The sequence below is a fragment of the Galeopterus variegatus genome, unplaced genomic scaffold, assembly GCF_000696425.1.
Source record: "Galeopterus variegatus unplaced genomic scaffold, G_variegatus-3.0.2 Scaffold4574, whole genome shotgun sequence".
Classification (NCBI taxonomy): domain Eukaryota; kingdom Metazoa; phylum Chordata; class Mammalia; order Dermoptera; family Cynocephalidae; genus Galeopterus; species Galeopterus variegatus.
Genome location: NW_007730685.1, coordinates 146,607 through 169,888, shown reverse-complemented (window position 1 = coordinate 169,888; position 23,282 = coordinate 146,607). Strand labels below are relative to the sequence as shown.

The window sequence follows — 23,282 nt, the reverse complement described above, 5'->3', positions numbered from 1 at the left end:
GTAAAAGGTTTGTGTATGCTTGTGGGCCTGTCAGTTTTGCTGGTCTGTAAAAAAAAAACTGGGCCCAGGGAGGAGATGCCCTGGAATGTCAAAGGAACCAAGAAAGTGACCTCAAGTTTGGCTGGTAGCTGTTGGGTTAAGGAAGCATGACATAGTGGCCTTGGAGTCACACAGATCTCAGCTTGAAATCTGGCTCCACCACCTCCTACTTGTGTAGCTGTGGGCAACTTTCTTTCATGTCTCTAAGCCTGTGGCTTTGCTAAGAATGGGGATAACACATCTGGCCTCACAGGGGTGGTGGTAAAGATCAAAAGAGATAATGGACTTAAAGCCCTTGGCTTCATTGAGCCTGGCATCACAAGCAGGACTCAGTGAACAGTAGCTTCCCAGACAAGTAAACTTTTACTTACCCCAAGAGGAGCGAGGACTCCAGGCCAAGGTTCACTTCAGGCTGCTGTGGGACCATTTAGCCCAAAAGATTTCTCCCACCACCTAGTATCAGAGCCTTAGGCTAAAAAAAGGGAAATGAGGAGTATTTCCTTGAAGGGAGTAGAGAATGGACTTTATTATAAACTCATTCATGTTTATTCTCTTGAATATACTGAAGCTAAGACAGGGTAAGAGAGGTAACTATAAACTATTTAATAGTAGCTCTTACCAGCTGTCCACAGGCATCAACTTTTGACTGCATTTTTCCCAGGGATAAAAAAAGACCACAATGGGGTTACATAAGCAGGGAGGGTGTGGAGAGCCCTGGGGTGGTAGGAGGAGGTGTTGACTGGCATGTGGTCCCTGCCAGGCATGTTCCCGTGGTGAATTGATGGGAGCATGGAGGGGTGTGGAGGGTGTGCTGGTGCCCCAACAGCTTCTCTCTGATGGAGTTGGGCAGTCCCTAGCCTTACTTGCGCCTCTCTCTCTCTCTCTCTCTCTCCAGAGACCTCCCTGGGGATCAGAGGTTACCACCCCATGCCAAATGCCTGAAGGAAAACAAGAAGCCCAGAGCCTGAGTTGGTATGTAGGTATGTTGATCAGCCTCCCAAGGAAGAGCAAAATGAAGGCAGGGCTCTATCTGCTGAGGGAATAGAAGGTGGAGGCATCCGCATCCACATCCACCTCTACTTTCGTGCTCAGAGTGCTAATGGGAGGAGGATTTTCTAATCTCAGAGCACACTCTGCTGGGAGATGAGGCTCCCTACAGAAGGAGAGGTAAGAGACTAAGAAATAAACTTTGTGGGGAGAAAAGGGAAGGCTGCAGGCAGGTACTCAGGACATAGAATCAAGTGAAGATAGGAAGTAGACAGGTTTGCAGTTTATTGAGTAACAATGGCATTATTAGCTGTTATCATGGGGGGCAGTTGATTGGGGGGAGCAGGGAAGTGGTCTCGGAGGATCCCACTGGGGCCCTTGCATCTGTCCCACCCACTGCTTCAACCAGATGTCATGGGAGTTAGAGTCAAGGTCTAACTCTACACTCTGTGAATGTACCACTGCCCAGTCCACCCCCAAGTCCATCTTCCATTTGGACCAGCCATTGATGCCTGGCCCCTTCCTCTTCTTGGAATTGGAGGTGGAAGTAGGGGCAGGACCAAGCCTCAAGAAAGAGAAGGTGCAGGGCTGGCTGGTTAGTTCAGTTGGTCAGAGCGTGGTGTGGATAACACCAAGGTCCAGGGTTCGATCCCTGTACCAACCAGCCACAAAAAACAAAACAAAAACAGGGGAACTAAGGTGGGGGTTTTGCTGAATGTCTAATAGGGTCAATGGAACAACCAAATTCCCTGTCTGAAGATTGTATACTCCAGGCCTAGCTGCCCTTCAGGGTGTCCTAGTTACACCCACTGAGATACCTGTGAAGTTTAAGCACCATCCCCACAGCAGTGTCCCTCTGTGAGAGGGTGCAGTGGGAGCTCTTAAAGGGGAATGCTTTCTCTGCCTTTGTGGCTTTTTGGTTGGGGGAGGGGATTGGGATTGTAGGATTTAGTTTGAGGTTGTAATGTCAGAGTAGACCAAAAAATCCTAAGATGGTGCCTAAAGATGCCCACATTGCAATGTGGGGGAGGTGGGGGAGACGGCAAGGTCAGCACAGGATATTGACACTCCTTTGCTCTGGTAGACGAGAGGAAATGGAGCTACTCCAGGATGTGCTGGTGGCACTGAAGGATGCATGAGCCCCCTGCCTCCTTTATCTCAACATGTCTTCCTCTGCCAGCCCAGTTCCCGAGTCAGCTTTGGGAGCCAGGTGTCAGAAACCTGAAGGATTCAGCCCAGTCTGGCCTGTTAGTGTCTCTCAGTCTCTATCCTGAGATCCTGGGGCTCCTCCTATGTCCAGAAGGGGTGAGGTGCTGTCAGAAATGACTAGTGGGATGGTTTAGGGAAGGAAGTCCCACCTGTACCCTGGCTAGCTGGCAGGTGGGCAGGAAGCTGGATATCAGAATATCCCAGGACAGCATGTCTGCTCCCAGCTCTCAGGACCAAATGCTCACATACATGCATGTATTATGTATGTATATGTGCAGACACACAAGCACAGGAGGGAGGGGTATGTGACCCTGCTCTCTGAAACCAGGGAGGAGAGAAAAAGGCTTATGGGGGTACCTCCCCCAGCCTAATGGATTGCTGGTCTCTATGGCTGCTCTCCCACCAAGCCCCCTGCCCAGTGCCAGGCAAATGGGCAAGTAGCAGGGATGGCAAGGCTCCACCAAAGCAAAGAGGTGAGGGAGGGGACTGGCTGATCTTCCCTCAAAGCCCCTTGTTGTAGTACACCACTTCGATGCTGGGGTTTTGCTCATGGATTTGAGCTCTCAGCTCCGGCTCCAGCCTGCTCACATATATGGAGCTGCAACAGAACAGCACAGGCCAGCTGAATGTCCCCTGAACCCAACATCCAACAGGCCCAGGGATCACCATCCCTCCTCCTCCCAGGCTGAAGAATCCTCTCCTTCTACTGCCAGAAGGGCTGGCTCACTGTCATTCCCCCACCTCCAAAATCAATTGAGTGCCTGCCAGGCCTCCTCCCAGAGCACACTGAAGAACCCTAGGGTCAGTCGGTCCAGAGATGTGGAGACCTGTGCAGAGCCCTCAGTGGAGCCCGGGGGCAGCTCTTACCTCCTCTGGGGGAATAGGGCACAGCACAGTGGGGTGGCAAATACCAGGCTGGGGGAGAAGAGCATTGGAAAGGTTTGTGAAGCTTTGGCCTGAGGGTATTCCCTCCCCACACCCCACCTCATCCCTGGAGATAGTCTGTAGAGATGGAGATTGATTAAAGCCCAAAGGACCTTTTAGGAGCATTAAACCCAACCCTGACATTAGGTTCTGACTGAGGAAAGAGCCTCCAGTGCAAAAGCCTATAGCCAGTAAGTGGCAGAAGCAGGAATTGAATGGGCATGAAACTCTTGGTTGATACCAAAAGGTATATTTCCATGGTTTCCCCATGTCTACAAGATGAAGACTGGAACCTCCTCAACTAAACTCTTGACCTTCAAGGACAGGGACCACCCCCTAACACACACAGAATGCTGTACAGGTGACAAAGATATATAACAGCTGAAGTATGTATGAATGATGCATATAAACATCTTAAAGACAGTGAATACCCACCCACACCCATTACGGAAAAGGTGCTCCCACACCCCCTAGCTAACTCCCTGCACACTTACCAGAAACCCACCAGTCCCACCTGCAGGGGTGCCCCCAGCCAGGGGCGGCGCTGTAGGGAGACAGAGAGACAATGGATGGCTGTGTCCCCTGCCCCCCAATCCCTGTCCCATTTCACCCACCATGGCTCTATCCCATCAGCCCTGCCTTTGAGCCCTTGGATATGTGGCCCTCTTCTTTGTCCCAAGCCCGTGACAGGACAGCCTTCCACTCCAGCCAGGCCTGTTTGCTGACCACCCTCCCTGGCATCCCATCACCCCTGCTTGCCTCTCCAGATTGGTTCCCGTGGCATTCTTCCCTCACTTCCTCCAGGAGCTGCTTTCCTCAGGAACCTCCACTCACTTTCTCCCATATCAATAACATGCATCTGTCCCTTTTTAAACACATCTTCTGCCTGGCGCATCCTTCTCAATTTGCTCTGGCCACAGGGACCACCATTCTGTTCCTCAGATATGCAAGCCTGTTCCTACCTTTGCACTGGCTGTTCCCTCCACCCCAAACACTCTTCTCTGTGCTCTTTGCCCATCTGTCTCCTTCTCATCTTTTGGGACTTCAGAGAGCCCTTTCTGGCCACCCTATCTCAACAGCTCTCCCCAATTAGTCTCAGCTACCCCGCCCCACTGGTTTCCTATAAATCACCTATTGCAACTTATGATGATATATTTTTTGGTTGCCTCCTTATTTATTGGTGTTTGCACTACGAACTTCATGAGGATGGGTACTATGACTTTTGTTCAGTGCTGTCTCCTTAGCCCTAAAATATGCCTGGTACATAGTTGGTGCTTAATAAATATTTGTGAATAAATGATTCAGTGAACCAGCCAGAGCTTACATTCCTGTGCCTTGCTTCCCTGTCCTTTTTGTGCATGCGTGTTTATGTGTGCTCCTGTGAGTGCTTCTGTGTGTTTATGGCTGTTAGGGGGTGACAGCATGAATATGATATCAAGCGTGACTATGATAGTCCATCCCTGTGTGTGTGTCAGAGGCCTCTGTGTTGACACCAGTTTCCTTCAGGACAGAAACCATTTCCTTCCTCCTCTGGTCTTCTCCTCCTGCTCCCTCCATGTTCCTTCACCCCAACCCAGTTCATTCTTGCTGAATGAATGAAGGTGGAGGGTGTGGCACAGGGGTCAGGAGAACAGATGGCAAGTGTTAGACTCAGGCCAGGCTGGGGAGAGGGTCAGGGACTGGTCTTCTCCCAGCCACCCCGACTTTCAGGATGGGAGAGGTGAGTGTCGCCTACCTTCAGGAAGTCTTTCTTTTCCAGAATGTCCATGATCACTGGGGGAATGGCTGAGGGGAGAGCAGGGCAGGCAGAGAGAGAGTTAGTGGAGTCAAAGTTGGGAACCCTAAGGAAGGGAACCCCTTCACATCTCCTCCCACTCTCCCCAGAGTCTTACTGTCCCCAGAGTCCTCAAAAGCCCCTGAGAACACCACCCTTCTCCCAGAGCCTCCCATACCCCCACCACCCCTGCCTCACCCATGGCAGGAATCGCCATGCAGATTCTCGATATCACCACCTGGAAGATGCCCTGCTTGGCCGCAGTCACCGAGTGGCCAAGCCTCTGACCTGCCTCGTCAGTCACTGGGATGCCCACCTTCAGCTCCCTAGGAAGGGAAGGGATTGGGGTCAGATTAGAGGCCCCAAATCTCACATGCAATGCCCTAATGGGCAGCTACCTCCCAGAGTCCCCTCGCACATCCTATATTCAAAGGCTGGTTCTTCCACCCAAGGATCCCAGGGTCAGTCTGAGATGAGTTCCAGCAGCTTATGTTCAGGGAGGGAAAGGAACATCCCCATTCTGGCTGGTCCACATGGCTGAATGGCATACCACATGCACACTGGGCATGCATGTGCTAGCAGCTGGGTCCACTCACCTCTGCCTCATCAGGGGGATGTTGATGCAGTTGGCAGCTGCCACAGCTGCAAAGGGCACGAATCTGCCAACCAAGGGCGGCAGGTGCTAGGGGAGGAAAGGTGTTGTTCAGTGGCCCTGAGGGCCATGGGGTGGTAAGGGACTCTGGGGAAAGATAAGGGGGAGCATGTAGGTCAGGACTGTAGTGGTGGTAGGAAAGAAGGAAGCAGAGAGAGGATGAATGGGGGCCACTGGAGTGGGGGCCTTTACCTTGGTGAGGGATTTGAGTCCCAAAGCTGTGGCCACAGCCCCGGTGGTGGCACTCACATAGGCTGTTCCCAGTTGTCTGTGGGTGGAAGAGCCTGGTCACAAGGGAACAGTGAAGAGTCCAGCATGTGGCTCTTTCCTTTAGGGACATGCCAAACCCTCAATACATGAAGTGTAGGAGGGTGGCCTCATTGCAGAGAAAGCCTCACCCACTCCCCTGCTCCAGTGTAAACTTGTCTGGAAAACTCAATCCCTCACTTTGGAGAGGGTGGGTCCCCCAAATCACACAGAGAGTACCTCACACCCTCAGGGAAAGTGGGGTTGGGGGGGCAGGATGAGAGGAGAGAGCCAAGCCCCTGGCCTCACAGGCCCATATAGGACAGGAGCAAAAAGGAGAGGGCAATAGTGGGCTGGGAGAAGAGGGTCCCACAGGGCACTACAGCAATTCCGGGGACTAGCTCTCACCCCACAGTGATGGGCGCGTCGCCACTGCGGTTGGAGTAGTTAACGACAGCATTGAAGGACTGATTCACCCACTGCCAGAACACCACAGTTGGGGTCTTCCTGAGGGAACAAAGACACTTACTTCTGCCCCTTCTACTGTGTCCCTCATCCTTGAACCCCTAGAATGAAATCCCAAAGATTATTGCCAAATCCTCAGAAGGAACCCAGTTGATGACTCTAGAACCTACTCTGGTAACCCCTGCATGTCCCTTCCACAAACACATCCATTGTCTCTGGGGTATGAGGACCAGTTCTGACGAGTGGAAGGGATTCTAACAGAAGCACTCACCCACCCACTGTTCTCTGTCCAAATTGGCCCAGAGAGAAAGCACCTAGTCTCCAAGACATGTTCTACCTTAGAGTACTCAGGAAAGGGACATGGGACAAGACCTACTTGTAGAAGGTGAGCATGCAACCGGTGATGGTCATGTTCATGGGCACCTGGGCTGACATGCGGCCAATCAGGACCACCTTCTCCCCCGTGTCTGGATGGAAAGCAGAGTCGTACACATATTTGGCCCTCCACAGCTGGTCCTCAGTGAGCCCTGGGGCTACCACGCCGGCCCTGCAGAAATTGGCAAGGAGGAGAGAGGCTATCCTAGAGGCAGATTTGCCTTCCCAGGCCCCACCTGCCCAGGTCAGGGGTACTCTGGACAGAGAATCAGGAACTTTCCCCCTGTCTCAAAATAAAGGAGGTCCTTGTCTGTGGGGGAGAGCCAAAGCTTTACAGAAGTGGAGGCTGCTATTTCTATTTCCCTTCTAGCCTCACAAAGGTGGGGTGCCCTTCTGTTTCTGAGAAAATGCTGTGTGCTGTGGATCGAATGTCCTCCAATAGCTCATTGAAACTTAATCACCACTGTAACCATGTTGAGGGTGGGAAATCCTATTATGGTAATTGAAAGGTAGGGCCTTTAAGAGGAGATTAAATTGTGAGGACCATGCCCTAGTGAGTGGCTTAATCCATTGATGGTTTAATGGTGGTCGTGGCTGTGGTTATGACAGCTTTATAAGAAGAGGAAGCGAGGAGTTACTCCCTCTTGGTCAAGCCATTTGCCGTGTGATACTCTACATCTCTGTGGAGCAACCTCCAAGAACAAGGCCCTCACCAGATGTGTTCCCTGGACTTTAGACTTCCCAGCCTCTCAAACCGTAAGCAGTAAATATTGTTTCTTTGCAAATTACCTAGTTTCAGGTATTTCCATTACAAGCAACAGAAATGGACTAATACAGAAAATTGGTACTAAGAAGTGGGGTGTTGCTTATAACAAATACTTGAAAATGTGGAAGTGGCTTTGTAACACAGTGTTGGGCAGAGGCTGGAAGAATTTGAACGAGCAGAAAAAGTCTAGATTCTGGTGGGAATTTAGAAGACAAGAAAGTCAAGGAAAGTTGGGAATATTTTAGAGACTGGTTAAGTGGTGGTGACCAGAATGCCAACAGATATATGGACAACAAAGGCCATGCAGAGGAGGTCACAGATGGAAATGAGGAAGAGTTTATTGGAAACTGGAGCAAGAGTCACCCTTGTTATAAAGTTGCAAGAAACATGGCTGCATTCTGTTCATGCCCTAAAGCTTTATGGAATGTGGCACTTAAATGTGCTGACCCAGGGTATTTGGCAGGAGAAATTTATAAAAGGCAAAGTATTCAGTCAGCTGTATGGCTGCTTGCAACAGACTATGCTGAATTATCGCAGAAAAGGCATGAAGTAAAGCTGAAATTTATAAGTAAAAAAGAAGCACAGGGTAAAAAATTGTAGAACTCTCAGCCTGGCCACATAAAGAGTGAGAAAGTCTGTTTGAAAGAGGAAGTGAGGGTGTAGCCCAGTGACCCTTTGCTAAGATTCGTATGGAAGGAAGAGATTATCAAGAGAAAGGAAAAAAGACTTTGAAGGCATTTCAGAGATCTTCAGGCTGCTGTTCCCATCACTGGTCCAGGGGCCTAGGGAGAAAGAATAGTCTCAGGGAATAATCTCAAGGTGCCCTCCATGGGCTTGCTGCTCAGGTTCACCTCAGGATGCTTCTCACATACCCTGGCTGCTCTGGCTGCTCCAGCTGTGGCTAAATTGGCCCGAGGAGTGGCTGGACCTGAAGCTTTGGAAGATACAAGCCAGAAGCCTTGGCAGTGTCCATGTGGTGTTAAGTTTGCAGGTTCCCAGAATGCCAGAGCTGTGCTACCCAGATTTCAAAGGATATATGGAAAAGCCTAGGGGCCCAGGAAGAGACCTGTTTCAGGGGCAGAGTTACTGCAGAGGGCCTTCACTATAGCAATGCCAAGCAGGAACGTGGGATCAGAGTTGCAGCAGAGAATCCCATGTCTAGTGGAAACATGACAGCAGGACTTCCATAGACACCCCAGCAATGCCAACCTGGGAGAGATAAAGCATGGCTGGGAGACCAAGAAAGCCATAGGAGTGGGGCTGCCCAAAGACTTGGAGGCCCAATCCCTGTACCAGTGTGCAGAGAATGCTGAACAAGGAGTCTAGGTATATGATTTGCCAGCTTTAAGATTTGACGCCTTGGGTCGGCCCCGTGGCGCACTTGGGAGAGTGCAGCGCTTGGGAGCGCAGCGGCGCTCCTGCCACGGGTTCAGATCCTATATAAGGATGGCCGGTGCGCTGACTGGCTGAGCGCAGTGCGGGTGACACCAAGCCAAGGGTTGCAATCCCCTTACCAGTCACATAAAAAGACAACTGGCTGAGCGCAGTGCAGGTGACACCAAGCCAAGGGTTGCGATCCCCTTACCAGTCACATAAAAAGACAAAAAAAAAAAAAAGATTTGACGCCTGCCCTGCTGTGTTTCAGTCTTTTGTAGGACCTGTTATTCCTTTCTTCTGGCCTATTTCTCCCTTTCTGAATGGGAATATGTACCCTATGCTGGTTCCCCCATTGTATCTGGGTAATAGATAACTTGTTTTGATTTTATAGATAGGACTTTGGACTTTGAATGGAAACAAGTTAAAACTTCAGGAATGAAGTTATGTATTTGTATGTGAAAAGAACATGAGTTTGGGGGGACCAGGAGCAGAATGCTATGGATTGAATATCCCCCCAAAGCTCATTGAAACTTGATCACCGCTGTAACAGTGTTGAGGGTAAGAAATCTTTTTATGGTAATTGAAAGGTGAGGCCTTTGGGCCGGTGGACCAGGAGCAGAATGCTATGGATTGAATATCCCCCCAAAGCTCATTGAAACTTGATCACCACTGTAACAGTGTTGAGGGTAAGAAATCCTTTTATGGTAATTGAAAGGTGAGGCCTTTGGGCCGGCCTGTGGCTCACTCGGTAGAGTGCAGTGCTGATAACACCAAGGCCATGGGTTCGGATCCCATATAGGGATGGCCGGTTCGCTCACTGGGTGAGTGTGGTGTTGACAACACCAAGTCAAGGGTTAAGATCCCCTTACCGGTCATCTTTGAAAAAAAAAAAAGAAAGGTGAGGCCTTTAAGAGGTGATTAGATTATGAGACTATGCCCTTATGAATGGGTTAATCTATTGATGGTTTAGCAGTGGTCATGTGTGTGGTTATGATAGCTTTATAAGAAGAGGAAGTGAGGAGTTACTCTCTCTTGGCCAAGCCACTTTCCGTGTGATACTCTACATCTCTGTAGAGCCACCTCCAAGAACAAGGCCCTCACCAGATGTGTTCCCTGGACTTGAGACTTCCCAGCCTCTGAAACTGTAAGCAATAAATACTATTTCTTTACAAATTACCCAGTTTCAGGTATTTCCACTATAAGAAAGAGAAACAGACTAATATGTTGGGCCATAGGTGATGGTGGTTACCAATGAGTCAAAAATGGCTGGGGGCATTTCAAGAGTTTTTCCTCCCGAAGACAAGGGGGGTGCCCCCTACCTCCTTGGGACTCTACTTTTGAGTCTCTTTGTCCTTGCAGAGGGTGGTCCAGCAGTGGGCTAGGTTGTAGAGGATCTGTGAGGCACAGAGTAGCTCCCACCCTGGTAAATATCAATGCCACATCCTCAAGCCAAACACCCTAAAATCCTGTGGGTAAAGGTCCGTGCCATAGTTGTCTGTGATGCCAGCAGATGGGGCCAGAGTGAGGGTGTTGAGGAGTGGGACAGGATCACTCTGAAGCTTGAGAAAGCAAGTACAAAACATACTGTATTTATGGCAGGGAATGAGACCCTGGGGAACAGATGGGGGTAGGGTCACCTGTAGTTCTGCACGATGTTCCGGGAAGCTTCCAGCTGTGCCCCAGACAGCAGCAGATTTCGGGGATCGGTAACAGTGAAGAAGTGCCGAGCTCTGCCCCGGAAAGTGCTTTGGTCCCAGCGAGGTTCTTGGATGTTGATATTTAAGGGCAATTCACCCATTTTCTGCAGGGCAAGGAGAAAGGTCAGATGGCTCCAAGGAGGGGATCAAAGGGCTCTACCTGGGGGAAACTTTGGTGGTCCTGATCTGGTCCCTGAGCCTATTACCAGTCCCTTCAGGAGCTCAAGATGACTCCAGGTAGGTAAGCAAGGGTTGGGGGAGGATTTGTTTCCTAGGTAATGTCCTAGCCCAGGGACCTGCAGCCACTGGAGTAGTGGAAAGGAAAGACTAGGACCAGGAAAACAGATTTCCTTGTGCTCTAGCCTGATGCAGATTTTCATGAGTGAGGATTTACGTGTGTGTGGATGATGCATGAGTAGCAACTAACTCCCATGCAGCTACTTATGGCTCTGGATGCACAAAAATGTAGAATGTACACATTATGCTCTTGTCAGCTTTAGGCCCCAGCTGCCCTGAGACCTAGATGCACACCCCCAACGCTGTTTGGAAAGCTAGCATAAGACATCCCACACTCCACCCCCTGATTAAAGGAGAGTCATTGACCACCCCAGGGCTTATCTGCTCCAGATCTCAAACAGGGACTGTGATGTAGCCACGTGTGTGCACAAGGCCTTCTCCAGACACATCTTCCCCAACCCACACTGAATGACCCAAGGCTCTTTCTGTTCCTTGGCTGGGCAGGGCTGGCACAGACACCCTCCTCCTCTCTCTGAGCCACCCACCTCTGGAAAAGAGCAGGATTCGGGGGATACCCCCTCCACTCAGCACAGAGAGGAAAGTCTAGAGCAGCCATCTGGCTGTATTAGGCAAAATCCTACAGAATGACTAATCTGCTCCAACCACACTTCCTCCCTCACAGGCAGACACACCCTGCTCTCTCACACACACTCACATACCCACACACAAAGACACCATCATGCATGCCCTAAGTAGACATACAAACAGGGTGGACACGCCCTGTATGCACCGGCCCACGAAGACCATGACACACACTCCACCCATATCCATCAGTTGTGGACACTTGAATGTGTAACTGCACACAGCCCCACCCTGACATTCCTCCTCCAGCCAACCTCCCCCTGCGCCCCATGGACCTCTTTAGAGCCGAAGATATTGAATCCGACGGGACAGAGAGCGCGTTTCAAGGCAGACCTCCTTCCCTTGCCCCCAGCCCTTAACCCTGGACTCCCCAGACTCTCCCCGGACAGCACAGCGAGCACTCACGCTTTCTGGGCTCCCGTCTCCTGCAGCTCTCAGACCCGCCTTCCTCTCTGCTCGTCGCCGCAGCACCCCCAGCCATCACATGGGACGTCACGTGTTATGCTGACCAGCAGGGAGGGGCGGGGGCTCCCGGGACTGATCCGATCTGCGGGTATGGAGATTGGCAGAGCCTGGGGGCGGTGGGTGTCATTTTGGGGCGATGCCCCTGGCTTGGGCCACCGGTACCAGGCCCTACGCTGCCTTCCAGAGCCAATCGTATCGCGGGCATCAGTTCTGGACCCCTCCCCAGACAGAGAGAGGAGGGGAGGAGCCTCGGGCGCTGTCCCCGTTGCTTGCAGTCCCCTGGCAGGCCTCGGGGGGCACCCGGTCCCTGCAGTAAGGGGTTTAGGTGCCCAGGGAGAAAGCTCACAGTACGCAGGGCACAGGTGGGCACCGTGGAGGGGCGGTCTGATGGTGTGCATGAGGGACTCGGGTTACCGCTGGTTTGTTTACTTGATGGCTGCCTTGGCAATGGCCTCGGCCTGCTTGTCCCCCTGGGCTCCTACTCCAGTATCCACAAGCTCTTCTCGCAGTACCTCGGCATTCTCATCCCTTCACAGCCCCGTTTCTATCGTGCCTGTGCCCCTTCTATGTCCCCAGCCCTCTCCTTGCTCCCTCTCGGAAACCCTTAGCTCCACTGTGTCCCCGTCTGCTTGTGCCCGCAGCCCCCACAGACCTTAGCCCCAGTCCCTGGGATGTGAGGGGCAGAAGGCTCAAAGAACTCTGTCTGCATCCCACCGAGTGCATCAGAAGGATTCTTCCTCTCCCTAGTGTCCTGGGACCAGATGCCCCGTCCTGCGACCTTTCCAGAACTGGGTCGCCAGTAAGACACCTACCGACACAGAAGGAGGATGCAAGCGAGGACGGCACCCTCGGCCACACGCACTCTCAGCTCACCCAGTCACCACACATAGCCCGCCTGCCGCACGCACAGCGCCAGCCCGCGCTCCCGCTCATCGCAGGCTCACGGCCAGCCCTGGTGACATTCCCCTACTGAGGCTTCAGGGGTGACCTCGAGGGGGTGGCAATTCCAAGAGCCCCCGTTGCTGGCTTGGCCGGGAGAAGACGCGGTTCTAGTGGGAGGGGGCAGGCTGAGACCCAAGCCCTAAGCTGGAGAGGCGGGGTGGGCGCCAGAACTGGAACAGGTAGAACCCAGCGGCCCCAGGCCAGGTGACTAGCGGCTGTCCCGGGCGCCCCAGCGAGGTGCCGGAAGGCAGTGACTGGCGGCCCCACCAGCCAATGGGAGGCCGGGGCTGCGCGGGCCCGCCCTCTTCCCGCAGCCGGGGGGGGGGGGGGGGGGCCCCGGCTGCTGCAGTCGCTGGCGCCCGAGGGCAGGCGAGGCCGGTGAGCGGGGCCCAGCCCGAGAGGCGGGGGGCCGGGAGGGCCGGGCCGTGGGTGGGGTGCTGCGTTCTGGCTCCCAGAGCTGCTCTGGGGGAGTTTGCCCCGGGTTCTGTGCGGGATGTTGTGTGGCCCTCGCCAGTAGGTCCTCCCCGCAAACCCAAAAGAGGTTCACGCAACCTCTTTATACCGGGAACGGCAGCCTGGGGGCCGGGGAACCTCCGGGTGCTTCGGCCGCAGCTGTCCCAGGTCCTGAAGCCCTGCCCTCGAGGCGCAGACCGCGGAGGCTGGCCCGTACCCGCACACACTGGAGAGTTGGTGAACTGTCCTGATCCCTCATTGCTTCACACCGCTTGGAGCCCCAGGCCCGCAGGAACCCCATCCCCACTCTCTCAACCTCTCCAGAGGTCTGGGGACGGGGGTAATGACTCAGCTGAGAGCAGGAGTGAGGGGTCAGAGAGAGGTTTCCTCTGCCTTGTATAAATGACTCCAAAAGTCCGCGATGGCCCCTGGACCAGGCGGTTCTCCAGCCTGGGGTGGGAGAGGTGGGGAGTATAAGGCATGCGAGGGCAAGATGCTCAAACCAGTGGGAGGGTGGCAGGAGGTGCAGCATTCACACCCCTCCCCCAATCCCTGCTCTCCCTGCCCAGGCCTGGAGCACACACCCCTGAGAGGCAGCGCAAGTGAGGGGCTCCGCGTCACTGAGACCCCAGCCCCGCACAGAAGGCTCATGCAGCTCGGAGCACGCGGGGCTCGCCTCGAGGACTAGCGGATTCCTCCCGGATCTGTAGGGCGACCTCCGCCCAGCCCAGCTGCCATGGCGCATGGTCGCTCAATGGGCTTTGACCCACTGGGCCTAGGGGATCTAAGCCCCGGCTCTCTGAGCTCCCTCTCCTCCCGAGGCTCGGAGCACGCGGGGCTCGCCTCGAGGACTAGCGGATTCCTCCCGGATCTGTAGGGCGACCTCCGCCCAGCCCAGCTGCCATGGCGCATGGTCGCTCAATGGGCTTTGACCCACTGGGCCTAGGGGATCTAAGCCCCGGCTCTCTGAGCTCCCTCTCCTCCCGAGGCCCCCTGGGCAGCGACTCGGGCTCCACCGCAACGCGATACCTGTTGAGGAAGCAGCGGCGGCTGCAGAATGGGCCCCCCCGCGGAATCCGAGCCTCATCGCCCATGGGCCGCGTCATCCTCATCAACTCCCCCATCGAAGGTGGGGGCGGGGCCCAGCCGCTGGCCTGGAATGGGGAGGCTGAGGGTAGGGGACAGCGGGAACTGAGTGAGAGGAGGCAGAGCAGGTATGGGTGGGGGAACTCAAGAGAGGCGAGTCCTGGGGGAGTGGGGTGGCCCTTGGGGAGCCCATACGCTCTTCCTCACCTACCCTGCCTCTCCTCCAGGCCAATCCCTTAGAGCTCCAGGGTTATAGAAGCGTCAGAGATGGGAGATAGGGACATGGTGGCCGGGAAAGGCGTGTGTATGCCGTGCTAGCCCCCAAGTCAGCCGGGCAGGCTACCTAACGGGCCCCTCCCTCCCATGGCCTCTGCCTTTCTCCAGATCCATCTGTGTATGCCCGTGGGGGTGGGGCAGGATGCACGAGGGCGTCCTCCACCGGACCACTGCGTGACCAGCTCCATGCTGGGCTGAGAGGAGTCAGCACACCGGTGGACAGACAGAATTAAAGCCTTCTGGAGCAGGAGGGGAATGAAGGCAGAGCGCGAATGTTCTGAAGATGGGAGAGAAGGAGAAGGTTGAGTGTCAGGGAGGGAGCTCCAGGGCCAGGCCCTGGGGAGAGGGAAGCTTAGGCAGTGGCTTCACCCGCTTCATGGCACACCAGTTCTACACCAGCCCTGCTCACGTCCCGCAGGAGACCTAGAGGAAAGTGAGGCTCGATCTTCACCTTCCAGTGTGGCAGGATTTAGTGACAGAGCAACAAAAACAGCTGGTGGTGGGGTGGGGCCGTCATGACAAAGGTTGGAAGTGGAAAGCATGAAGCATGGTGGAGAGAGCACTTAGGAGACAGCCTGGCTGCAGTGACAGATGTGAGGCGACAGAGCTGGAGAGTAAGAGGACCTTGAGTGCCAGGGAGGAAGTGGGGTCTCCTGGGCCTGGGCTTTCTGTGGGCAGGACCAGATGAATATCTCCAGCTCCTCTCTTCTTTCTCAGCCAGCAGAGTTCCTCTGGCTGGATCCTAGAATGGACTTTTCAGGCCCTGCTCCTCCCCTCTGGCCCAGTTGGGGCATCTCTGTCCCTCTCCCCAGGTTGCTGGGGCAGGGGTGAGGCAAGTTGCTCAAGGAGCAGACTTTCCTCTACTAAGTGGCCCAGCATGCTCATCCTCATCATCCACCACTCTGTGCCTCACCCTCAGGTGAGCAGCAGGGCACTGCTGAAGGTCACCACTGTCATTCTGGTCAGGGAGCAGAGGAGCTAGGAGACATGGCGGGGGGGGGGTACTGCAACACTGCCTGTGTTAGTCCCATTCTATTAAAAGAGCTATCCTATATGCACTCCCCCTACACACACCATGCCCATCTATGATGCTAGGGCTGTTTATGCTGTCCCTCTAAAGATCCTTTTCCAGAAGTTCCATTATTGCTTTCTCCCTCTGTCTCACCCTAGTGCCACCATCCGGCCAGGGGGACAGCATCTGCTAGCAATTGAAGGACTTGGGCATTGCTCTGACCACCTGCTCCTACTCTGATTGGGATGGGAGCCTCTGAGCTCAAAATCCTCCCCTCTGCCTGAGCAAAAACATCTCTCAACTCACTGCAGCCTGGAACCCGTGCCCCGTTAATCCACTCCAGAGAATAAAGTAGTGGGAAGGGGGACACTGCCACCCATTTCACCCCCATGTGGTCCCACTAGCTCCTGAAACTCAACTCACTGCAGCCTGGAACCCGTGCCCCGTTAATCCACTCCAGAGAATAAAGTAGTGGGAAGGGGGGACACTGCCACCCATTTCACCCCCATGTGGTCCCACTAGCTCCTGAAACTCAACTCGTTCCAAGAAACTGCATTATCTTTACTCCAAACTAGCCCTTTCTCCTCACTGTCCTACTTCATTCATTCATCCATCCATTTATTCTCTCATTTATTCAAAAATTATCAAAATGTCAAGCACTGTGCAACATATTGGGGAAATACTGATGGAAAAGAATTACAAATTCCCTACCATGAAAGGGCGTACAGTCTAGTGAAAGGAGATAGATACACACAAATAAGCAAATAGTGACAAAGGATGGGAAGAATCCGAAGGAAATAATTGGGATGATAATGATAGAATAGTAGTTTGCAAAATTTGGATGCCTGGGCCGGCCCGGTGGCGCACTGGAGAGTGTGCCGCTTGGGAGTGCGGCAGCGCTCCCGCCGAGGGTTCGGATCCCATGTGGAGACCGGTTCCCGCTCACTGGCTGAGTGCGGTGTGGGCGCAACACCGAGGGTTGCGATCCCGTTACTGGTCAGTAAAAAAGACAAAAAGGAAAAAAAAAATTTGGATGCCTCAGAACTGCCTAGAGAGCTTAAAAGATAGATTGCTGGGCTCACCCCCAGCGCTTTTTTTTTTTCTTTTTCTTTTTCTTTTTTTTAAGATGACTGGTAAGGGGATCTTACCCCTTGACATGGTGTTGTCAGCACCACATTCTCCCAAGTGAGCTAACCGGCCATCCCTATATAGGATCTGAACCCGTGGCCTTGGTGTTATCAGCACCACACTCTCCCGAGTGAGCCACAGGCTGGCCTAACCCCAGCACTTCTGATTCAGTGAGTCTCTGGTAGAGCCCAGGAATTATTAACTTTTCTTTCTTTCTTTCTTTCTTTCTTTTTTTTTTTTTTTTTGTGTGTGGCTGGCCTGTATGGGAACCTGAAGCCTTGACACTGCTCTAACCAAGGAATTCACATTTTTAACAAGTCCTCGGGTGATGCTGCTGCCGGTCTGGGCACCACGCTCTGAGCACCACTACCATAGGGACTGACTGGAGGAGGGGAGGGTAGTCCAGGAAGGCTTCTCTGAGTACATGGTGTCTGAGCCAGGAGGGGAGCGAGGAAAGGCGCTGGCCTTGTCAAGGTCTGGGCAAGAGCATTGTGGGCAAGGGGGGACACTGAAAGGACCTGGCCTGTATACGGAACAGGAAGGAGGGGTGTGGCTAAGGCTCAGTGAGGGAGGGGAGAGTGGCCGGGGTGAGGACAGAGAGGTGGGCAGAGGAGCCCACAGAGGACCTTGCAGGGCATGGGAGGAGCCTGGAGTTCCTCTGGAAGCAGGGGCAGGTGCTGATGTTCGTTATAAGGGGAAGGCGTGATCTAATGTACAAGTTGACCCTGGCTACTATGTAGAGAGTGGGTAAAGGGAGGCAAGAATGGAAGCAGGGAGATAGTTGGGAGGCCACTGTGGAGTGCCTGGAGGGAGAGGCCTATGGCCCGGGCTAAGGCAGCGAAGGTAGAGAGGGTTCCATCCTCAGAAGATCCAAGCTTCCAGGCTCAAAGCCTTGGATTTGACAGCCGCATGGCCCAGGGCCCTAGGGAGGCCCCAGAGAGGGACCAAGGAGAAAGAAGGTTGGGGGGCAAGGGAACAAAAGTCTCCTTGGCTGAGAATGAAAAGGTCCTGAGATCTGTGTGAATATAATTGGCCAGGAATCCCCAGGATCTTCCAAGTCACCGTTCTGCCCCATCCTTGCCCATAGGCTGCCCTTGGGGATTTCTTTCTGAACTTCCTTGTCCATGAGCTGTAACCTGATTTCTCTGAGGTCAAGTTGAAGTGTGTGTCTGTGTGTCTGCGTGTGTGTGTGTGATTTCTCCCTCTCAAACACCTCTAGAGTAAAGCCTTGCCTAAGAAGAAATCTCAATTTCTCACTGAGGACCCAATCTACCCCTACAGTCTTCTCACTTTTCTCTAACCAGAAGGCCACCTCAAAGGCCCACCTGAGCCTTGCTCACTCCATCCCAGTATCAATGCCCTCCCCCTACCCTCCACCCACCCCAATCCCACCCATCTTAGTCCTCTAAGAAATCTTCCCTGACAGCTCCAGCCCTGAGGGACCTCTTGCCTATGATTTCCTCAGCTCTGTTGGAGAGAGCCACTCTGGGCTCTGAGCACACACTGCAGAATGCTGGTGTTTTGGGTTCTCTTTCCATGTAGCTAGGTAGTTCCTGGAGCCCTTACCTGCAGAATCACAGAGCCTAAGAGAGGGAAGGGGCCTCAGGGATCCTTCCATAACATTGCAGGGATTTACCAGGGCTCAGCTTGCATGTCTCCAAAGATGGTAAGCTCACTACCTGTCCCAGAAAACCCATTCCATTGTCTGACAGCTGAATGTTTTAAAACAGTTTTTCCTTACAAAACCTGCCTCTGTCTGACTCCACTATGTGGGCTTGGTTCTGCCCTCTGGGTTACACAGACAAAAACATCTAATGCCTTCCACAGGATAGCTCTACAACTATTTGAAAATTTCTGCTGCAAGCTGAAGAGCCCACACTCCCTTAACTGTGCCCCATAGAACAGAATCTTGAACTTTCTTTTCTGTCTGCTTGACCCTCAGAGTGTCAGGATGTTTATGTTTAGGAATTTGGCCTACCCCAGGCCCTAGCTTCCTGTGTGGCTGTGCCCCACAACCCAGTCTTTGCTGTCCCCAAATTGGGAAACCCAGGGCTCCTCTGTGACCAGAATGAACATGGGGGTCATGCCTATGTCCCCCTTCCTACAGCCAACAGTGACGAAAGTGACATCATCCATGCAGTCCAGGTGGAAAAGAGTCCAGCGGGGAGGCTGGGCTTCAGTGTGCGTGGTGGCTCTGAACACGGCCTGGGCATCTTCGTCAGCAAAGTGGAGGAAGGCAGCAGCGCAGGTGAGTGGGGTCCAGGGCAAGGTACTGGGTCAGATGTGACCCCCACCTCGAGAAGGGCAGGGGATGCTGTTGACACGGATGGGGGAAAGAGTCCTCAACTCTGAGGACCTGATCTGATGGGGAGATGGGGTCCACCCTCAGAGCAGAGTGGATGAAGGCATAGAGCCTTAGTCTAATAGGGGACACGTAGACCCTACTCTGAGGATCTTCATTCTGATTGAGGAAACTCAGTTTTACCCCCAGGAACCCCATCTGACAGGGGAGGCTCAGCCTCACCCCCGGGGCCCCTTCTCCCAAGTGCCCCACACCAGCCGCCTCCTCCCCTGGTGCAGAGCGAGCTGGCCTGTGCGTGGGGGACAAGATCACGGAGGTGAACGGGCTGAGCCTGGAGAGCACCACGATGGGCAGTGCCGTGAAGGTGCTGACGGGCAGCAGCCGCCTGCACATGATGGTGCGGCGCATGGGCCGCGTGCCGGGCATCAAGTTCTCCAAGGAGAAGACCACGTGGTGAGCGGCACCTGGCCCCCACCACCACTCAAAACCCATTGGCAGGAGAAGCTTCCACTCCTTCTTCCCCCTGGGCCTTGGAAACATAGGGATCTGAGGGCTTGACCTTGAAATGAGGAAAGGCCATGTCTCTCCCCCAGCCCTCCACACCCCCCAGCTCTGCTATCCCAGGACCCAGTGGCCCTGCCCCCCACATTCCTGCTGCTGTGAAAACTGGGGACAATAAGAGCACCTCCCCCACAGGGGCCTTGTAAGGAGTAGAAATGGGGCCTGGCACATTGCAGCGGCTCTATAAAGAGAAGATTAGGATGGTTTCCCGGATTGGATGAATCCTGTATCCCACTGAAGAGCCAGGCCTGGGGAGCCCTCCAAAGGCAACCCCTGCAGTGGTCAGGGCTGCTGGGAGGAGGCGGGTGGTGAAGGATGGGGACCCAGGTGAGGGCCCTTTGCCGTCGACTCAGGGTGGATGTGGTCAATCAGCGACTGGTCGTGGAGAAGTGTGGTTCCACGCCGTCCGACAGCAGCTCAGAGGATGGTGTGCGGCGCATTGTCCACCTGTACACCACCTCCGATGACTTCTGCCTGGGCTTCAACATCCGCGGGGGCAAGGAGTTTGGCCTGGGCATCTATGTGTCCAAGTGAGGGCAGGGGCAGGGAATGAAATGGGGCAGGGCTGGGGGCAGGGCTGGCAATGAGGCTTGGAGCAGACGGGGACGGGGCTGGGACTGGGGGATAGGTCAGCAAGTGGGGTTTGGCCCACGACATGTCCACTGAGGGCCTGGGTTAAGGGTAGGGCTTGGGGAGGGGCTGGAGTCACCAGGAGGAAGGCCAGGGAGCTTGACTGGGGCATCCTGTATCCAAGTGAAGGGGGTCTGGAATGGGGCAAGGGAGGGCAGGCCAGGGCCCTATCAGACTCATGCCTGTCTGACCCCAGGGTGGACCATGGTGGGCTGGCCGAGGAGAACGGCATCAAGGTGGGGGACCAGGTCCTGGCAGCCAACGGTGTCAGGTTCGATGACATCAGCCACAGCCAGGCGGTGGAGGTGCTGAAGGGCCAGACACACATCATGTTGACCATTAAGGTGGGTAGGACAATGGGAATCGGGGAGAGGGCAAGTTAGAGGAAGGGCTTCCCAGACCACCCGAGTGCTTAGTAATGCCCACTGCTCTGCAATTTATGACCTTTCCATAGCCACATGAAAGGTAGGGCAGGCATTGTTTGCCTCCCTATTTTACAGAAGAAACTGAGGTTCAGAGAGGCAAAGTAACTCGTAAACCAGTCAGTTACTCAACTGGTCAGTAGCCAGGCCTGGTTCCAGTCCTGTTGCCCAGACTGCTAGGGCACCTTCTTAAGGATGCTGGAGGCCTAGGGACTGGCCCGTGGCTCGCTCAGGAGAGTGTGGTGCTGATAACACCAAGGCCACGGGTTTGGATCCCTATATAGGGATGGCTGGTTCGCTCACTTGGGGGAGCGTGGTGCTGACAACACCAAGCCAAGGGTTAAGATCCCCTTACCGGTCATCTTTAAAAAAAAAAGAATGCTGGAGGCCTCGGGTTGAAAGGAGCAAATGTCCTGCACAGAAGGATGGGTGGTAGCTGTGGCTTTGGGCAGGACCTGAGTCTTGGGCATCCTCAGGGCACAGGGCAAGGAGGGCTGAGCTGGGGCCAGAGATTGGGTGGCAGGGGAGGCGGCTGGATTCATTATTTATGTGGGTCTCACACTTGCCTGAGGATCAGGTCCTTCCACGCTGGCTCCTGGAGGAGGTGATGCCCTCCTCCCCACTAGAACACAACCCTGGCCCTGCTCCACCCTTCTCCTTCCCTGAGCCTTCACCCATCTCGCTGTTCAGCGCCACCTCCGCCATCCCACCATCACCACCCCTATCTCCCACATCCCATTTCTCTCTTTCCTTTTTCTCAAAGTATCTCAAACACCCCTGTAACTCCCACTCTGTCCCTCATTCATTCATTCACTCAACAATACTTTTGAGCACCTACGACATGCCGGCCACTATCCGAGTACTGAGGCTACAACAGTGAACAGGACAGACACGTTCTCTGCCACTGGGGGGAGACAGACAAGTAAATTAGATACTTGCAGATTGTGACAAACGCTATGAGGAAAGAAACAGAGAGGTGGGATGGCATAGTTTAGGAAGGCCTCCGGAGCCAGGGGGCCAGGGCAGGCCTCTCTGAGGATGTAGCAGTTGAGGAGCAAGAAGGAGCTGGCCACGTGGTGAGCCGAAGGAAGAGAACGTGGCAGCAGCAAAGGCCCGGAGGCACAAAGGAACTGGCATGTTCAGAACTAAAGTGGCCCGTGTGGCTAGTGCAAGCTGAACTTGGAGGAGAGAAAGGGGCTAAAAAGTTGCCTCCCGTCCCCGCGCCGCCCGATTCTTACCCTGCCTTCTCGTTCGCTCACCCGTGCCTTCCCCAGGAGACCGGCCGGTACCCTGCCTACAAGGAGATGGTTTCTGAGTACTGTTGGCTGGACCGCCGTAAGTAGCTCAGGTCCCCAAGGTTGGAGGGAAGGGCTGAGGCCTGAGGGTGGGGCCAGGATCTCTGAAGAAGAAAAGGGCAGGGGACCAAGTTCCCCTCAGGACCTTCATCCAGCCCAGAGCTATTTCTGGGCTCCCCTTTGAGAAGCTGCAGATTCACCTCCAGGCTCTCCTAGGGTCTGGAGTCCCAGTGGGTGAACCGAGGAGAAGCAACCTGTCTGAGGTCTCTCAACAAGTCAGTGGCAGGATTATGGAGCCGCTGGTTCTCCAGCCTCTGTGGTTCTAACCTTGGCTGCTGCCTGACATTCATTCCCTCACCCCCAAGCCCAGGGGTGGTCTGCAAGCCTGGCAGGGCCTTGAAGCAAACCAACCAGAGCCCTGAGATGCCCCTGCCTTCTCCACTCCCTGCAGTGAACACTGGGGTGTTGCAGCAGCTGTCCCTGGCCTCTGAGAGCAGCTCCAGTGTCTCCTCATATGCCTCCAGTGCCCCCTACAGCTCGGGCTCCCTGCCCTCAGACAGCATGGACGTCTGCCTGGGCCCTGAGGAGCTGGGCAGTCGTGGCCCAGGCTGGGGTCGGGCGGATACAGCCATGCAGACAGAGCCTGAAGTGGGGGGCCGTGTGGAGACTTGGTGCAGTGTGCGGCCCACAGTCATTCTCAGAGACACAGCCATCCGCTCCGATGGACCCCCAACCGCCCGTAGCCTCAACTCTGCACTCTCTGAGTCCCCCAAGACAGCTCTACTGCTGGCTCTCAGCCGACCCCAGCCCCCCATCACCCGCTCCCAGAGCCACCTGACCTTGTGGGGTACGTGGGGGTGGGTGGCTGCTGCTCTCTCCACAGCCCTTAGCCCTAAACCTGCTCTCTCCACAGCCCTTAGCCCTAAACCCCTGGGTGGTGGTCCCAAACCTCCCTTTGCCCCTGGCCTTGACCCAGCCCCAACCTCAGCCCCAGAGTGTACTCACACCCTGCTCTGGGCTCCATTTTAAGCTAGTCTGGGACCCCAAACCCACCCTCAGTACCAGCACCAGCTCTGATTAGCTCTGGGCCCCTAATCAGCCCTAACCCCTGCCCCTCCATCCTGGAGTTCCGAGGCCTGTTTACACACACACACACACACACACACACACACACACACACACACACACACACACACTCCAGTCGTCTACAGAGATTCTTTACATAGCTACAACTGTGGGGTGAGGAGGAGGTGATCAGAAAGTTGGAAGAGAAAACCCCATCCCCCACCCCACCTTACCCCCCCACCCCACCCCACCCCA

At 54.4% G+C, this 23,282-nt stretch overlaps 2 protein-coding genes across 2 annotated transcripts in view; one reads left to right on the top strand and one right to left on the bottom strand.

The window, feature by feature from the left end:
- Nucleotides 1–1,287: 1,287 nt before the first annotated feature.
- On the bottom strand, nucleotides 1,288–11,882 carry SFXN3 (sideroflexin 3). Its single transcript, XM_008587868.1, has 11 exons — nucleotides 11,796–11,882; nucleotides 10,452–10,615; nucleotides 6,673–6,843; nucleotides 6,240–6,338; nucleotides 5,778–5,853; nucleotides 5,530–5,615; nucleotides 5,132–5,259; nucleotides 4,895–4,944; nucleotides 3,654–3,703; nucleotides 3,103–3,150; nucleotides 1,288–2,833 (listed from the first exon to the last, which is right to left on the bottom strand). Exons 2-11 carry the CDS (start codon nucleotides 10,610–10,612, stop codon nucleotides 2,737–2,739), a joined length of 966 nt encoding a protein of 321 aa, XP_008586090.1. The 5' UTR covers nucleotides 10,613–10,615; nucleotides 11,796–11,882; the 3' UTR covers nucleotides 1,288–2,736.
- A 2,271-nt stretch (nucleotides 11,883–14,153) lies between these two features.
- PDZD7 (PDZ domain containing 7) overlaps nucleotides 14,154–23,282 on the top strand; it is an 18,986-nt gene continuing 9,857 nt past the window's right edge. The window contains exons 1-7 of the mRNA XM_008587861.1: nucleotides 14,154–14,379; nucleotides 18,860–19,000; nucleotides 19,333–19,507; nucleotides 19,969–20,145; nucleotides 20,442–20,589; nucleotides 21,942–22,002; nucleotides 22,414–22,809. Of these exons, the coding sequence (XP_008586083.1) occupies nucleotides 14,154–14,379; nucleotides 18,860–19,000; nucleotides 19,333–19,507; nucleotides 19,969–20,145; nucleotides 20,442–20,589; nucleotides 21,942–22,002; nucleotides 22,414–22,809 (1,324 nt within the window). The remainder of the gene's footprint in view (nucleotides 14,380–18,859; nucleotides 19,001–19,332; nucleotides 19,508–19,968; nucleotides 20,146–20,441; nucleotides 20,590–21,941; nucleotides 22,003–22,413; nucleotides 22,810–23,282) is intronic.

What these genes read in the sequence shown, in the direction of transcription:
- SFXN3 (XM_008587868.1), bottom strand. Translation starts at nt 10,612, where the DNA reads ATGGGTGAATTGCCCTTAAATATCAACATCCAAGAACCTCGCTGGGAC. An exon ending in GACTCAAATCCCTCACCAAG is followed by an intron (nt 5,616 to 5,777) that starts GTAAAGGCCCCC and finishes TTCCTCCCCTAG; the next exon opens with CACCTGCCGCCCTTGGTTGG. An exon ending in ATCCCCCTGATGAGGCAGAG is followed by an intron (nt 5,260 to 5,529) that starts GTGAGTGGACCC and finishes TTCCCTTCCTAG; the next exon opens with GGAGCTGAAGGTGGGCATCC.